The sequence below is a fragment of the Vanessa tameamea genome, chromosome 26 (genome assembly GCF_037043105.1).
Source record: "Vanessa tameamea isolate UH-Manoa-2023 chromosome 26, ilVanTame1 primary haplotype, whole genome shotgun sequence".
NCBI classification, from domain to species: Eukaryota; Metazoa; Arthropoda; class Insecta; order Lepidoptera; family Nymphalidae; genus Vanessa; species Vanessa tameamea.
In genome coordinates, this window is record NC_087334.1 from 5578836 (window position 1) to 5598671 (window position 19836).

Below are 19836 nucleotides of genomic sequence, written 5' to 3' on the forward strand. Positions count from 1 at the left end.
ATGCTTACGCGACTGAGAAATATGAATGCTTAAGTATGTACTATGTACTGTCTTCGTGTATATCTTATTTTCGTATTTATTTAATACTGTATACGTAATCGTATAATTATTGCATAACGATTTTAATAAAAAATACTTAACTTAGAAAAGAATAGGTTTTGAAGTAAAACAAAGTATGAATTATTGCGGTAAAACATCAAGGAGTTGAACAATGCAAAAGGAAAACTTATTAAAAAGGACCGCGCTCACCAGCACAATATATTTACGGGGAGGGCTAAGAACAATGGCAGAAAACGCTTTATTAAGCCAAACAAAGACGGTAAGCCTTATTAGTCTTAGCTGCTAAGGTACAGAATTAGAATTTTTACATTAAAAATACGCTACTTTAACAGCAATTGTTTAAACTAACGAATCGCGGGAAGCCGTAATTCCCTTTTAATTAAGGTTATATTATATAACTACAAAAGTTACTTAGAAAGTAGAAATGTTTTCAGCGTAAACAATTAATTTCTAAGTAATATGCGATGTCTAATTAAGTACTTCGGGACAATTCTACTCCACAAACAAGAGTAGCTACAATTTTTCGAAGTACAAAAAATCTCTGATTACACACCCTCGACGAAACGGCAACTGAATAAAAAGATATCTCCTAAAACGTCATTACGGGCATAACTCCGGTGTCCCGGGATATATCTCCCATACAAAATACTTTAAGCGGAAACCCCACACGCATCAAGACTTCCAACAATGGAATATCTTGCAATCGCGAGTAATAAAGGCTGCGAGCGCCCACATTAAAATCTTATCCCTTTCTTAAATAAAAAATTCACGAAAAAAAATAAAGAGAGGATGCCTCCCCTCTATTATTCAACCTCACCCCATTCCACCCTCTCCGTTGTTACAGTCCAGATCCGGTCGCTCGATCGCGAAGAAAGCTCAAAGAAATTCTAACTTTAGGATATAGGGCACAAAGTTACAATTGGCGTAGCGATTCGATATGTCTGGTTAGTGATATTCGGCCTCATGTATCGGGGCATAGAGTTGATATTTGAATAGGATGCGAGCCGGAGGCGATAGGGGAAATACGGCTTAGATGTTGGTATGGTATTTGAAAATGAGATGCAGCGTGGAGGGTGGGCTGGGGTGAGGAGGGTCTCTCGAAATCCGAATTACCGGGGCGTGTGTAATGATTTTCCCGGGCGGAATTATGCCCGGTATCGGAGACGAATTGGAGACTGGAATTGAATGTTCTTTTTAAGGGAGCAGCGATGAGGGAAATCGATAGATGCCGGAATATAACCTGGTTAATTTTATTACCTTGGAAAATGTATTGGTCGGTATTAAGCGCAATTAAATTTGTATTTCGATTTTTGAAGTCGTTAGGTTGAAAATATGCACACACGGATGCGATTGAGGTTTATTAAAACGAGAGATAAAACAATCATTACTGCAACAGACGAAAACTGAATGTTATTATTAAGTGTTTTTGTTTACGTTAAAATCATTTCTGGTTCTTTGATTCGTACGATTCGTGTTCAACTCGTTTAATTAAATACATATAAATGTTTTTGGCAAATAACATTTAAGAAATAATAAGCATTATTAAAAAAGCAGTTATGTATTTTTATCAAAACACCACACATCTCTATGGGGCACGACTCGAGATGGCATCACAGGGTGATCTCTCACGACTCTACGTGGTCTTGATACGGTGGGTGATATCCTACGGCGTATAATTGGGGAGAATGACTGTTGTATAAAGTGGACCTGTGGCTTTGTCCGTATTTGTAAATTTACCGTTGTAAAAATATAAAAAATAACACGAGTTTCTATGGTTTTTTAAATTACTTTCATTTGTGGATATTATCATTGAATATGATTTTTATTGTAACTAATAGCAGATTTAACAGTAACTTGTATCCATTAGGACCATAAATGTACGTCCAATGAGAATTGGGAAACTATTACCCCATTTTAGCAGCAGATTAAACAAAAAATTTGAGTATATCTAATTATTATACTGATAATAGATAATAATTAACAATTTTAATAAATTAAAAATGTGACGGTTATTGGTTTTAATGGACAGGAGGACATGTACCCTCTTCCTCCTCCTCCTCCTCCTCCTCCTTGATGAGGCTTGGGATTTTTTGAAATATAACGTTATTAGTATTATATATGTATGTATGTATTTCTTTAAATAAAGTACAAAAGGTTAATGTTCACTTAGTAGTTATTCATCCAACAGGCTGTGTCGTTATGAAGGAGTGAGCCAGTGTAATTACACAAGGGAAATAACCCAGATGTCACGGTTGACAGCGCTTTGGTAAAGAGTGACTAATGAGCAGCCACATAGCATATAGCTCATTTACTCTACGTACTTCAATTAAAAAAAGAGTAACTGAGTTTCTGGCCGGTTCTTCTGGATAGAATCTACATTCCGAATCCATCGTTTTACATTCAATTTAACCCTGTAAGATGACGAAACAAAATTGATTGTAAGATCCAATTTAAGAGTACTTTTATAGTTGTTTTTTTTTTCTAATTCAAATTGATTATCAGGTACCACCTGACTTGTAAATATAGTACATATATTATCTAAACCTTGGGAACTAAGCTGTCATACAACTATATCTTGTAATTACACTGACTCACTCACTTTTAAATCCTGAACACAACAGTATAAGGTGTTGATGAACTCGCCAGTGGGCGGTACCGGACCAACCAGAAAAGATTTAGACATATAAATGACATAGTAAATCAACTCATGTCGTATAAGTGAAAACGTTCGTGATAACAGTAAGGACCCGCGATAAGTGACTACAATAACAATGTGTAATTTACTATACTATAATTAATTCCCTTATCAAACCAACACAATTGGTTTACGGAAAATTACACAGACTCGATAATATTTTATAATGAAATCCTTAAAACTAATTTCCTTATTTAAATACTCCACTTAAAAGTTAATTGTTAGAAATATGGATGTCATACTCAATCTAATTTGTAAGATCAAAGAAAAGAATTATCTGTTAGTTTTTTTTATGATATAGGGAGTCGGTCACCAGTACCCTTAGACATTATCTCTGTAAGAAATATTATGTAACCATTCCTTAAATCAATGCGCCGCCAACCTTTGGGAATTAAGATGTATCTCGTACCTTTAGTTAAACCGTATCACAATAATACTAAGTATCTATTCCTTTTTTCGGCAGAATTTCTGATGAAGTGATTGGTAATCAGATTTGCAAAAAGCCATACTACCAAATAAGCCTTAAGATATTCACGGATTACAAGTAGACGACTATTTCAAATATATATATTAATAGCATAAGCCGATTTTTGTACCAGTGATAGATAAGATATGATATATAATATAATATGACTATATATTATAGTCATACGATAGCTGCACATAAATAATCGGTTATGGTCTCATTTTGAAGAGCTCCAGCCGTAGATGTGCAGAAAAATAAACAGGTTTATTGATTGCAGTTTATTAATTCATAACTCCAATTTTAACTGAACTATTGTATACTATTTGACATTAAAAATACATTTAAATAAGGTTTCATAATTTTGGTGCCAAATAAAGATAAGTTGCAGTTTAAAATGAAATGAAATTAAAATAAAACCTGTCATATTCCTGAAAAATATTTTCAATAAACGCGAAGTTTCGCGAGAGACCCACTAGTATATATAATAAATGCAACAGCTAGTCAACAACTAAACCTTTCCCCCACTTTAGGAGGACGCTTGGAACTTATTCCAACACGTGAGTGTTTGTGGAAACACGTGGCAAAGTTTTCACAGAAACAAAGCGAAATCGCATATGGTTTTATTCTGATTAACAAAAATAAAATTGACGGAGTGCATACTTTTAAAAGACAATAAAAAATCATTATTATTTTGTCTTCTAACTTCTCGGTGGCTTTTAATTAAATCTTTTCGATCGATGAACAAATCTACGCTTATATTTAAAGAGGATTTTTTTTTTAAATATATTTGAAAACGCTGGTTTTGTTAAATCGTTAACAAATTGAATATGTTTTATCATATTAAATATAATAGTAAAATATTTTAAAAGCAAATGAATAATGTGTTTTAGTTTTAAATAACATAACTCGAGTTCCGGAACGCGGTCAAATCATACAAAATCCATTTTGGAATCGAGTCGGGACGTAAGCGACCCCGAAATTGCTGTCCGCATTCACCCAGACAAAAGCCGTAAAGTAAAAAGAAAAGCATTTCCATTCCATCCCCTCTTTCATTTCCCGCCCCATGGAGGCGGCGACTGGGGGTGGCTACGACGACGCGACTTAAAACCTCATAGAAAAGAATGAGACGGCCGTATGTCCACCTGTTGCGTTTTCAAGTTTCATATTTTCGTTATCTTTTTTCTTTAAGAATCTATGTGTGTGTAGGGTTAGGTATTGAACGGTATTGATGTGAGGTCGTGTTCGATTTTAAAGGAATTCGATTTTTTTTTATTTTTTATAAGGACATCGAACGATTCGCTTTATGTGCTAGTACTACCGCATTTTTAATTCAAAACATACATACATGATAATTATTTTTGCATTGAAAGCAATGACAATGTTATTAAGTTTAATATTACGAATAATAATTATCATTTACCCAGGAATATTTTTATAATTAATAAAAACAATTATACGTAAATAAAACAAAAAATAAATAAATATAAAAAATCTTTTATATAAACAATCATCAGATACTTTTATATAATATATAATTTACTAGACCGTGTCCTTATATTTCATCTTATTCCTATATAAACCTTTATCTAACAAGTCAACAAAGCGCATGCGTTTTCAGTAGACAAATAAATTTCAACATCAACTCTTCCCTATAAATCATACAATTAAAGTTTAGAGGATTTAAACTGAACTTTAAGTAGTCCAAATTGGCTCCTGTGGAATTATATATGTGAATTTATAACAAAGATTTCTCGGATCAATATTATTATTACACGGGCAATTTAAAAAGTTTAGATTGAATATTTGTTTATAAGGTCCACTTTTGAGTTTAAATCCAAATTTAAGTTTAAAATCAAGCACTTAACATCGAGACGAGCCTGACGTGTGCTGAACAAAAATGCAATAATCAATATGAATTTAATTATCACATTCTGCGTGACAACGCTGGCTTATAATTAAAATTGTTTTACAAAGTGACGCACCAAATATTTCACAGTGTGAACTCTCCCCTTTACCTCTTGGTTAGGGTTGCTACGTTACAATCTATACTAATATTATAAATGGGAAAGTAACTCCGTCTGTCTGTCTGTTACTCGTTCACGTTCAAACTACTAAAACGAATTTGATGAAATTTATAACAATAATTTAAGCACATGGAACTTTAGTGCATGTCTGTATTTGAACCCGCAATCATCGGTTAAGATGCACGCGTTCTAATTACGGGACCATGTCGGCGCAAATTTACAAATTTACATGATCCAGTAATTTTATATTTTAGTATCTGATTGTATTCATATTTACATTGCAAATATGTATTATAATAAATCTTATATATAAAGGGTTAATGAGCATAACATCTCAGCTCCTAAGTTTGGTAAGCATTTGTGTGATGTAAGAAATGGTTAATATTTCTTAGAGCGTCAATGACTATCGGTGGTCGTGATCACTTAACATCTGGTGAGCCATTGGCCAGTCCTCCTACATATTCCATAAAAAAAATGGGTACTGATAACCATATTCGAATATAAAATTATTATAAAGCATACGATCTTATTCAATAAAACATAAGGACTAAAATATCCATAAAATAAATAACGACGAACCCAGGATGAAGACAGAAATAAAAATGTTTGTATTACCGTTTCCGGCGAGTCCCGGGTTCGAACCCGGACACGTGGTGCGGTTATTACGAGGAATAATTCAATAAAAATAGTATCTAGATTAAATTACGATCCGGATCGCCATATTGGTAAATGTTTATTTATATGGTATTTGAAAATAAGCAGTTGATCTTGTTTTGTTTTAGGGTTCCGTAAATAACCTTGAATGATAATAATTATTATTTTAATCTCGTTCGTTTCTAAGATAATATTTATTAGGAATATTATAAATAAATAACCCTTTATACATATATATATAACACCAGCTACTATCTGTTTATAGTGTTGACGTATTCCAGCGTGAATGGTGAGTGAGCCAATGTAACTACAGGCACGAGAGACATTTTCATGGTTGGTGGCGCACTGACGATGTAAGTAATAGTTATTATGTATTTTAGCGCCAATGTCTATGGGCGTGATGACCATTTACTATCAGGTGGTCCATTAAAAAGCTATATAAACAAAACTATAACAGTTTGGTTTCAATGGAACAGTAAATTAATGGTATAATTTTATCGTTAGCGATAAAATCCAAATTCCGAAGTTACGCTTTTATTTATAGGTAGCAGGCGAAAAGTTCTGTTTACAAGAACGGCCGAGATATAATTTTCATTTGTAAAACCGAATCCTACGTAATCCTTACACTAGGCGAACCATATCATAGTGAAGGGCGCCTTCCCAAAGATGGGATCATTCTAATAACCAATATAGTGTACTGCAACGGATATGAGCTCTTAATATCAAATGAAGCATTAACGAAAGCTAATCAGCTTGTCTACCTCTGTGTCATAAATTAAGCAAAATAAAAAATACACAAGAAAATTGCTCACATTATATCATAGGGTTTTTCTATGAAACTTTACTAAAGTTACTAAAGTATTTGCTAATTGTAATAAGATAAAACATACAGAAGTACCAAAATGATGTTGACCAAAGTGTTGTTCAACTATAAAATAAATTAAAAATAATGAAATGTCATAGACGAAATTGTTATTAAAAACTCGTCTGATTTAAAACAATAAAAAAATAGGTTTAACTAAAGCCGTATACAACAGAAAAATAAAGAAAGAGAAAAGTTGCACGGAGCCATAACTAATTTTCCTTACATGATGATTTCTGCCAGTTCACTCTACTGTAAGCCGCGTAAAAGAACTTGGTTCCAAAAATGTCATTCGATTTAAGGTAACGTATAAGACTCTTAACTAAATTTTTTTTCATACTTAAGACCTATGGTTCAGGACTAAGACATGCTCTACACATTCACAGTCACACAGCGTTCAAGAGAGAAAGCTGCTGATTTTCTATCGTTGGAATACCTAGGCTTACACAGTCTTGTTAATTTGTACGCTACTGACATGCACATTGCAGAAGTCATCGGAGCAGACGTGTTTTAAAACTGCGGACCAATTGTCTATACTAATAAATATATAATATCTTACTGAGAGGACGACTAAGACAATACATATGAAACTGATAGCATTAGTAACTTTAACTTGCACCATAAGGAGACGCAGTGCGTTTCGTTTATAGCATATATTGTATAAGTACCAACGCTTCACAGTCTCACCCGAAGTTTGACTTCGATATCGATTATCCGGATTTTCGATAATACGGAATACTGACAGTTTTTTGATCCGGATAATAGCGAATCAACTGTACTATAGCAGTATTTAATCAATTTGTTTTAATTTATATATATATTTTTATGATGTAGGTACTATAGATTCTTTTTGTAATTGAATTTCAGTTACTTATTTTTTCTAATACATTATTGTAATTCAAAGTAAAATTTAATTTCAGTTGTTCAATGAAAATTATTAATGTGAGAATTCAGTGCATGATAAGTCGATATCTAAGGGTTTAACAAACGTTAAATGTCATTATGATTCATCCACACTGGGCGAGATAAGACGAATGATTATAAAAATAAAAATTAATAGAACTTTAACTAAATGTTTAAATGATTATAATCATATATGGATTACTCAAGTAAATTATAAAATTTATTTTTATAATAAACAAGGATAGTTCATTATTAAGGGCGGAGATACTGCAATGCTTATACCTCGTATAATTAACTAAATATACAGTTACTTGTTTAGTTACAATTACATAATATAAATTATATTTTTAATATCATCATAAATTTGTATTTTTTTACGAAAAGTATTAAAAGAGAAGCCATTAAAATATCTAATAAAGGATATTAGATTATTACAAAATATACATATAATTAAATACATTTATTTTAAGATATTAATAACCAATCTAATAAAAACAATTTAAAACATAGTAGGTATAAATAATAATGATTTTTTGGCGTAAAACATGCAACTTACATGTTGCACCGGTCTGACACCACATATATTTAACATTTATCAGTACACGCAAAATTATAGATATCACATGAGTCGATATCGATAACAGCTGATAAGATTATTTGTAAGCGACAGGAGATTTTCTGTTGTTATTGAACGCAAAAGATTTACTTTGATACTATTATTAATTGCAGCTTTGAGCAACGTAAACTAACCCAGAGGATCGCACGTTCGTAAACGTTTAAATGTTACTTCAGTTGCGTGAGTCGTGCACGTGTCGTTTAAATACATAAGTCAGGCGGCAGCATAAAATTATTCTAGCAGTACTATAAACATCTTCATAGGATCTTCGTAAGATCTTGTAGCGTTCTCCAATGACAAAGAAGTTTAGTGGGTAATCAGCCACTTGGCCAAGGGGTCCCATATATTGTCTATTCCAATCGAAGGAATAAACATATACAAACCTTTGGTTTACCTATTCCATGCGATTTACTATTAGTTCAGCTATATTGTGCACTACAACACCAATTCACTTCACTACTTTTGTTCACTTGAATTTTACTTCAAAAGTTCTGATAACAGCTTCGTCGCATTCAAAACGCATGTCAAATGTTGTTTATTTGGCTTTTGTACTCTTGTGAATGAAATAGACTATAGGTACGTAATTGCCCCGTTAATAACAAAAATATATCTACAGTACATAAAATAATAATAAAACTATCTGACCGTTTAAACTGTGTCACAAATACATTAATTAAGTAATTTGACTTACCATAGAAACAGGCAATGGATGCGCTCCGCCATTGGGGTAAGGGTACGGCGCCATTAGGTAGCCCATGTTGAAGCTCGCTGCAGGATGCGGCTCGAATTTACCTGGAGAGAAAAAACCTAAAATTATTATTACAGTATACATTATCAAAAACAACAATTACAAATATATCTCGTTTATATAAGGAGACTCTTTAGAACAGTTATGTGTCGTCATTTTAAACGATTAAATCGAATGAAAAGCTACAGCAACAATTGACATAGAAGTAACAACAGGTTACTTTTTTATACTGACTTCTAAAAGAAAGAGTTTAGTTTGAGTATACATGTAGACATATAAGGCTAACGTAGCGATGTGAACGTCCAAGTTGGTAACTGATTTCTTGGGCGACTTGCTTGGACTATAAATACGAATCTACTCTAAGAACTTTAAACGCTTATTTAGAAATAAAATAAAACTAGTGATCTTACTGAAGAATCACAAATGTTAATTATGTTATACTTATTTATATTGGATGATAAAAAAGCGTGGAGCTAAAACTTGTTGGACTTCCAGTCAGGATATATAAATATACAATTGTATTTAAATTATATAACTTTGTATTTTAAATGTTGAAAGAGAGTAACTACTGAGTTTATTGCCGGTTCTCCTCGGTAGAATCTACAGTCCGAACCGGTGATAGCTTTACCTAATAAAGTTCTGTAAAATGACGATTCAAAATTGCTTGTAAAAAAGTATATTTTGATTTTGAATTCCAGATGACTGAAAGCAGAAAATTGATGGTAGTATGAGCCCTTATTGTTATGTTTATGATAAAGATTATTATCTAATATTCTCGTCATGTTTCGGCACTGCGGTTCCCATCGAAGTTAAAGTCGAGATCGTTACATCATAATCATTTCTCAATAAATAACCTGAGTGAAACCGGATGTAGTGGAAGTATGTAATACGGACTATAAAAATATTCTGAAATTTCATTGGATATATTTAACCCGTAAAAGATTCCGTTAAAGTTATCTTTGAATCTAGTTAAGAAGCATCCAATATGTTGATAGAGGATGTAAGTCGTTACTAAAGTAAGTTTCATTTAAATTAATCAAGTGATTTCCGTGTGATGTGATCAGAATTGATTTTGTATCAATGATATTAAATGTATTCAAGTAATATTATAAATAATGTTTTCTTATATATATGTGTGTGTAAGGTTTTATGATTAGAGAGCAAGGAACAGATAGGCAAGTGGATATTACTCGTCAATTTAAATGAAAGATCGTGTGTTTAAATCTGGACTAACACCGTTAAATATTAATATTTATCAATACCCGATAGATTATAAAGGAAAACATCGTAGGAACCTGCAAGTGTCAACTACATAAAGATGTATATATAATATATCTTTATATAAAAACAAAAATATTATATAACGAAGGAGTACAAAGAAGTTTCACTTCAATAAAAAAATCTTTGTCGAATAACGAAGTAATAAGTACAGTGAAATAAAATATCAGCTAGACAGAGCGTGAGCAGGGCGGGGCGCAGACAGGCAAATTGCACGAGTAATTTGTACGTGTAATTGTGCGCGCTACTGTACGAGCTGCCGGATGCTTTAGGCGTGAAAGGCTTAGGGTATAAACATGAATATTTCCTGAATTGAAATCCTTGTAACCCACAATTCTCGTCCCATTTACAATGGCTATAATACCGTATATATATTCAATTAACGCAAACATACGCCATGTTTGCCAATTTGAAGATATTTCTGACTTTAACTGGAATAATCTGTATCTTCCCGTGACAAAAAGTATCCCATAATGATATTACATTAATTCATAACATTTTTGCGAAATGTTCGCGAATAAATCAAATGTGTTAGGACATTTAAAATATATTAAACATTTAAATAGTGAACACTTCACTGAACAACGGTTACGATAATAGTATTAATAGTCCTTCCTATTAACTAATCTACATAGTATAATCATGGTATTTTGTGATAGCGGTAGGCGGACGATAGTAAGTTGTCCCCACCTCACTGCACGAAATATTAACCATTTTTTTCATCGCCAATGCACCAAGAAACTTTGGGAATTAAGATGCTATGTCCCTTCAATCCGGAACACAACAACTCCAAGGTCAGAACTGCAGCCTTATAAATGCCATACCTCGTTAGCCAGTCGACAAACGGAGCAGAACCACTAACAGATGTGCACACATATTTTTGCTTCAAAACGAGTGTCAGCAATATTGATCGCGTTTGTGTGGCGACTATAATAGACTATAGAACAATTTCTTTAATAACTTAATACTGTATGTTAACGTTTTTATTATAAATTTAATTTTATAAGTAATTTTATATGACATTTAACTATTTTAATACGAGTTGAATAATTACGTTTTATTACTAGTATTCCCGTTGTTAATTCTAGTAGTATCATTAATGTCAAGTATACTTTTATAGCTAAAGCAATCAAGAGGAAATGAGTCTAAAGCAGGTGACCATTAAACCGAACAAAATATCTAATATCAATGAATAAATAGTTGTAATTTATGATAATAATATGTAATACGTATAAAGGCAAAGGAAATAAATATTCAAGCAAGTTTGTGTCAGGTCACGCGGGTTAGTGTTCCGTAGGCAATTTACTTTTCATAAAATATTTATTTATGTTACGGTCACAGATGCAAGTGTAAATTTACTGTTCGTAAGGCTTCGGAGTTCAAATGGTAGCGAAGGTGAGAGTAATAGATACGACAAAGTGCCAATGGTTATTAGTGTCTGTTTGCATAAATAAATTATTTCAGATAAAATATTGGAAAGTAATCTCGTTCTGGTTACACGTTTAATTAAGCTCTCAATCCTTCACGAACAAAAGACGCCTTTGCGTAGTAATTGTGATATTCACGGGCTGTTACTAACACTAATTCACTAATCGCACAGAAGGTCGTAAGTAGCAAAAAAAACTGTTCATTACTCATTTTTTATTTGTATAATATTCATGTTTCCTCTGCCATCACCATGGCAACTAAAACTATAATTAAACCGTTAATATCATAAATAGACAAAATACAATCACTTGCGTCTTTTTGCAGTTGTAATTTTTATTTTTTTAGATAGAACCTTATCCATTTAAACTGCCTACCAAAGTAGTTATAGACTAATCATAAAGAAAAACCAGTAACTTTTTATATATATTTAAAATACATATAAATTGAATTCAAAATATAAGTATTAAAATCAAATTATAACAGCTGAAACATCGCTATCGCTTCGCGAGGCTCGACAGCTGTGGCGAAGCCTTGTTGGTTTTGTAATTTAATGTCTGTCGATTAAATATAAATTAATCTTAAAATTACTATATTTTAGCGAATTCCTCCATATTAAACGGAAACACATGGTAATAAAGATAAGCGATAGAAACATTCGCGCATTTCAAAATTACCAATGACATCGTTTTAGATATTTTATTTCAATCCTTATCTTAATTTCGATGGTTATCGTTCTGGTTAACATATATTTCTTTAAGGAATATTAACTTTTATGTCATTTGATAGACAGATTATAATCCCATGTTCGTAAACCCTTTGTTCTTGGCATATGGCACTTTAAATATTTGAAAGCTCAATAAAGAAAGTATAGTAAATATTAGAGTATGAATAACTAAATGTTTAAGTTCCGTTGATGTTCCAAGTTTTGATTAAATTAGAACTATTAAGCCCATAAACTTGAAGTTCGCATATTTTACGTAGATAAAAACAATCTAATTAATCGAATAAAACCAGGAAATTCAACATATAATAAAATCTAAAAAATATTAGGTATATGAAAAATACGTTTGAAATGAAAAGATTATTTATTTGCATTGAAAGCAAATCAAAACTAAGAAATTATTTTACGGTTTAATTTAAAAAAAAAAAGTTTTAAAAATTTGTCGGAAATGTAGCGTATCTGAAGATAAGAGTTGCATATAAAAATATTATTATCGTTTGTTTCAAAATTTCATCTCCAAGTCGTAGAGATTCGCCGTGTATAATGCAAGTGATGAGGCCTTGCCCAATATTGCGACATTTAAACTTGTTACTTACTCTCCCATACAAAAAACCGAAATTTAAAAACTGTAATGTAAAGAAAGGCGTCTAAATCCACTAATTGTGGTGCATCCCTACAATAGTACTCGAGCCCTTTCAATTTGACGGTAATTTGTTTTGTAAGCGTGGAATTATTTTAATGAGTGTTAGAAGCGTCTGTAATGACACGGCTCTCGTAATGGCCGCCCGAGCTTCGAAATGAAATAAATGCATTAAAATGAGATTATAAAACATTATTTTTTATATATATACGAATTATATTTTAATTTACTAATAAATTTAATTTGTTTAATAGTATTATTAAACATATTGCAGAATTGTAAAGATAATAATGAAATTATATTATAAAGAACTCATTGATTAAATTTAAGCATTTTCATTTTATTGTTTATAGATCCTATCAATGTTTTATCGGTTTAATTATGATCGACTACGAATGTACATATAATTACTTATAAAAACTATGCTTAACATAAAATGAGGCTTTAATGGTACTCAAACGAATGTATTCCTTAAGTTGAGGGAACTAGTTATAATTTGAGTTACCGTTGGACTTATACATACTAGTGTTTAAAGTTAAATATAAGTTTGAAATGTTGCTTAATTAGTATAGAAATTACGGGAGTTGATTACTTTATTTTTTATTTAGACCGTTTTCTAGTAAAGTTGTATATGCAAAGTCGAAGCTTGTCATTTGTTTATAAAGATTGTATGGTATAGATTTATACCTCAAATAATATTATATACTAGTGACGTAAATCATATTACTTGCGATATAAAGTTTATTATCTTAAAGATAATTGTCGATACGATTTCAAAATATTTCTCAGAAATATAAAATTAGTTAAGAATGCATTCTATAAATAGTGCGATAGCATCGATATGAAATACCTATCAATGTGTTAGAAAATATAATTTTTTATATTAAAATTGTATTAAATATATTTAGTAGCATTTCAATAATAAACAATATTCACTAAATCAAAATCATACATTAAAATATGCTCTTACAAGCCATTTTGAATGGTTAATGACTATCGATATAAAATGCAATGGTCCGCAATGTCGACAACATTGAACGGGCAAAATACCCTGTAGTTATATTTCTTAAATGGCGTTTTACTCTTCAGTCTGTCACTCATCTGTTATATGTTCAATATATGTACTACTACAAGAAATATTGAACTTACATACTAAATTCCTTATTAGTATATGAAAACAAGAAGTGCGGACAGACATATTTTATTGAGATAGATCGATCGACAAAAATACGTATATATAATGAATTTACTATTTATTTACATAACATAATAACATAATCAGCCTGTAAATTTCCCACTGCTGGGCTAAGGCCTCCTCTCCCGTTGAGGAGAAGGTATGGAGCATATTCCACCACGCTGCTCCAATGCGGGTTGGTGGAATACACATGTGGCAGAATTTCGTTGAAATTAGACACATGCAGGTTTCCTCACGATGTTTTCCTTCATCGCCGAGCACGAAATGAATTATAAACAAATTAAGCACATGTAAATTCAGTGGTGACTGCCTGGGTTTGAACCCGAAAACATCGGTTAAGATGCACGCGTTCTAACCACTGGGCCATCTCGGCTCATTCATTGTTTTATTTATGAACAACGTAAGATATTATTAAGGCTATTTAAACTGTTAAGAAAATATTATATAAACGACGACATAATTACGTATATGTTATATTTTATTTTAAATATTTAGGTAATATACACTTTAAATACAGACGATATATTTATTTATAAGCTAAATAAGAGTAATTATAGATTCTGTTTGTTGATATTGCAGAATATGATTCTGAGCGAATTTATAACGCGGTTTATTAATTTGATATTTGTGAATGTTCCCAATAAATTATTATATTGTGATATTATTTATATTATCGCATTTATGAAAATAATTTTTAATCGATGTTTATTTACTTGTAACATTTTTTTATTATTATTAAAATATCAATAGGGATGCTACACTCGCGATTAAGTTTTTTCACGACACATAAGTAAATATTGAATTTATTGCCAATTCTAATCAGCGGAATACGTTCCGAATTTAAATTAATCTTACACATTTCATCGAAATAAAATCATCTTACAATTGCATATATTATTATATATACATATGTTCAAAATAACAATACTCTATATTTGAAAATGTCATTGATATTATTTATTAAAAAAAATAGATTTTAATCGAAAAAGTTTCAACTCGCAATTATAACACAAAATAATCAATGACGTAGCACTAAAAAGCTCGTTTACACGTCAAATCAGACACGTTTCTAAAACCCTTACAAAATAATTTCAACCGCAGCGTCTATAAAACCTATACTAGTGTTTCTCAGAACTACCGCGGTGGGTCCAAAGCCTAAATAAATATTGGTTGAGATGTAATACGAGGTAAAGACATACGCACACATGTTATGAGAAAGATATACCAATGGGGACTACTGTCTGTTCAAAGCTTTTATTTATACAGATAATTAAACTATTGTGGCTGTATAAGTATTTTAATAACTGTTTTAGGTTATTAGATGGGGTACGGAACCAAAATCGCCCTTTGTTAGTTTATCTCGATTAGTTGTGGTGTAGTAGCAAAAAACGCAAATGCGACTATTTGTTACAAGTGTGTGTGTTAGTCGAAAACTTAAAGGATTAAAGGGAGAGGAGGCCTTAGCCCAGCAGTAAGTAAATTTGTTGTAAATTTTTAACATAAATTAAATTTTTGACATTGGTTATCACATTTTAAGCATATAAACGTAGCTATATACATCTGTTTGAACAAAATCATTTTTAAAATGGGTGTAACGAATTTTAATGTTAACCATAACATAAATTAAATAAACAATAAATTATACATTTATAGCCAACGAAGTTACCAATTTATAACGATATACGAATTAATATTTTAAATACGAAAAAAGATAAAATTTTATTAAAATATATTAGGTTTCGCAAAAAATGGAAAAGCAATAAAATCGAATATAACCCTGACAAGTAGAGTGAGTCATTTGATCAAATTATAGCACGACTATTGCCTGTCACCTGCTTCGTCTGTTTTAAATGTTTGCTTATTAATTAGAGTACAAAAAAATTATAGTAGGATAATATCAGTTCTCTTGCAAATTGCTTGCTGTTCCACTAAATCTTATATCTACTCACTGGACGTAATTTTAAGGTGCAAAAATAAAAAAAATAAAAATATGCACATTACCTGTGTTATATTTCTTCTAATGAATAAAGCGAATATCTGAAGGATATGATAAACATTATTTGTTACGTATAAAAAATTAACTTGTCTAAATGTTTAAAATTTTTACTTCCTGTTAGCTACACATAGTTTTTGGATAAACTTAAAGGGTCGATGGAGCTGTTAAGCTTTAAATAGATTTTAGAGGTTATTAAAATTATACGATTTTTTAGAAAACAATACATTTATTCGACACGAGGTTTTTATATCCATTTCTCGATGAGTACTCGCTTTTTTTTGAATTATAACAGAATAAAAATTGTTTTATTAAAAATGACACGATATTTTATGTCTAAGTATAAGAAACATCTTTAGAATTGTTTCAAACAATTGAGCGTGATGGGACACACAGACAAATCAAATTTATAACATTTAGTGATACCACCCATGCTATTTGATATAACGTAAAAAAGTTCAACGCTACCTGGGAGGCGAACGGTTCCGGACCGGACATTGTGTCATTCCATAATTTTGCGGTCAGCGAGTTTGCAGGCCGTGAAACTTTTATTTGTTTAGGCAATATCCGTGTACACCTTATATTTTGCTTTACGTAGTTTTTGAGATAAATCTTCCTAAATAAATACAATTTGCTCTCGTGTACTATCTTAGAGCTTCGTGTAATCCCCAAAAACCAAATATATATATTATTTATTTCCGAATCCAAATACCGTTTCAATTTCTAGTTCATATCACTGGTAGAACGATACGAAAGGCTACCAAGAAGTCTATATCGATTTCATCGTTAGGTGTTTAAAACATTTTTAATAATATCCATTTAGAAACAATGTTAAGGCTAAGTTAACGGTTATATTTATCATTTAAGGAAATAAACTGGATGACGTGGTTCTAAGGTGTATAATCCAAAATATTATTTACTTCTTAGACACATAAATATCCTTACTGTGTCATCATTGCTCGGTGTAATGTACGAGATGAATCATAAACACAAATCAATTGAAAAATTTAATCAGATTTTTATACAATACCAGAATCGTTTACAATAATTAAGTATTTAATTATTTGATAATTTTATCAGCTTGAACTATTAATTGGTTTAATAAATATTTTATTTCAACGATATCCTCTATTAACAAATGAACACGTTATTGACGGAGATGCCAGAATTAATCAAACCTTAAGTACGTCTAATTAATGCTTTATAAAAAATAATTACCTATTACGAAATATTTATAGAATTCATATATTGAAACATTTCATCGTAAACGTTTCTGTATATAAAGTATAACATTTCTCAAACGATATTTTATACAAAAAAAAATCTATATGAAACAAAGTAGTACCTTTTTTATCCTCGCTTTGTCAAACGATTTTCTTTTGTCTTTGTTTAGTAGCTATCGATTGGGTTTAGTATAATCAATGAAAATATACAATTACCAAATTATCAATACAATAAACACTAGTATTATTAATTTTATTCAAATAATGTTTGTTGGCCAATAGCTAAGGATTCATCCAGTGTATTCGTCATCACTTAATTTAAATAAAACCTTCTTGCGGATGATTGATGGACTTGACTCTGACGGGTAGTATACACGAGAAACAGTCTCCATAGCTGATAAAAACAATACAAAACGACCTACTGTTTTATTTAAAATTCGATCCCTAATATACCTACTAATATAGAATACAATTCATTAAAAACGGAACATGTTAAACAATTAGACAGAAAAGGCATCGCTTTAAAAGTATATACATACATCAATTTAAAAAAAATAGGTTATTTCACACTGTGTTTCTTTAAATACGTTCGCATGTCAAGACGACATTTTCAGTTTTAATTAAAATAATTACATTCAAAATGTTCAACTGACAGTTGACATATGTCTTAGTTTTTACAGAAATTTGTAACTTAACACATAATTGTTTATATGAATCGAATTAAAAAACGATACGACACAAGATCTGAATAGTACGTCAACTATTATAGAACATTTGAATATTCATATTCGAGCGACAAAAAAACGAGACGCCTTTTGAGTTACGGCTGACATTAAAATTGTTGCAACCGTAGATGGTGCGAAACAAAAAGCGAATATATTTGAATAAACACCGTAACGACGGGAGATAAACGGCTGATTACGCCAATTACTTCTCATTATAGGAAATTATATATATATCTATATATAACATATCCTTATCTATTCGCTGTCAGTTCGTCACTCGAGCCTGTGATAGTGTAAAAAGCTCGTTAATCTAACGATGCCGCTTAATTGTGAACGCATATCAAGTTCCAATTAGAACTCGGATATAATGACATAAAACATCCAACAGGTAGCCAAGACTGGAATATGAATCGCAAATTGTGTGAGAGCGAGACGGATAATGATGATCGCTAGAAAAGAGCGAGACGAATGGTTACATATATGTACATTTATGAATATGAACAGAACGTGGAATTATGGATCAGATACGCGTTTGCAGTAAGCTAATGTTCATTCTCGGGTGCGAAGTCTGGTTACACATAACAAGCATTAGTAATAGACGATCAAGTCCTATTCAAAAGCGTATTGTGAATATAAATACTCAGACTAGTTGAGTCTAGAAAAAACTAAACTTATGGCCACTAACAAATGTTTAAATAATAATTTCTTATCAGTAAAAATCTACTTTATATTCGTCTCTATAATAAAAATCCTTCAGATTATTTTACAATTACCAAAAAATATATTTAAACTTTGATTATTATTACATATTCCGTACAAGATTTTATTGATGAAAGTGAAAGCTTCAGTTTATTTTATATTATAAAATATATCTCAGCAAAAAGTCTCATCATTTCGGAGACAACTTCTTATAATATAGTACAAACGTACCAGATCTATACTAATATTTTAAAGGCAAAAGTAACTCTTCACGCTTAAAAGGCTGATCTAAACTGTAGTTAAATTTTAGTTTTTTTTAATTCACTCCTCGAGGGGGTCAAATAACGGGTGACGTTTTGTGCGCTATAGGGCAGGTGTTATAAGATTCGCGCTGGTAAAGCCACAGCTTCACCCCATAGTATATAATTAAACGTACGAGTAAAATAAGCAACATTTTATAATATTAGTAACTGTTTTTAAACTGACAAATTGGTTTTAACAGAAATTTATCTTAATCGAGTGACAAGTTTAATGAAAACTATTAAGAATTATGTTGCGATAGAATATATCGAAACACTAATACGATTTAAACTAAAAAATATATTTTTTTTAAAATCACAAGGAATGATAAGTACAGCGGGATTTGAACTCTATATTCGTATCTGAAGTTTATTTGTTAGTGAGCTTGTGTAATAATAAGGGATATACCGGACCACGCATTATAATTATTATTATGATTTTAAAAGACTGGCAAATACGATACCTGATGGTAGCTGGTACCACTACCCAAATATATTGGCACTATAAAAAATATTGACTATACCTAACATCGGAAATACTCCACCAACCTTAGGAACTAAGATGTCGATACCCTTGTGTGACGTTACATTGGCACAATCAAAAACA

At 31.1% G+C, this 19836-nt stretch overlaps 1 protein-coding gene across 5 annotated transcripts in view; it reads right to left on the reverse strand.

The window, feature by feature from the left end:
- The window catches only part of Pan (pangolin), a 152626-nt gene that overhangs the window by 61425 nt on the left and 71365 nt on the right, over window positions 1-19836 (reverse strand). For 4 of the 5 annotated variants that reach the window (XM_026629883.2, XM_026629874.2, XM_064219216.1 and 1 more), the window contains exon 4: window positions 8972-9087. In XM_026629883.2, coding sequence (XP_026485668.1) covers window positions 8972-9087 — 116 coding nt within the window. The remainder of the gene's footprint in view (window positions 1-8971; window positions 9088-19836) is intronic. The other variant, XM_026629891.2, reaches the window with a different exon arrangement.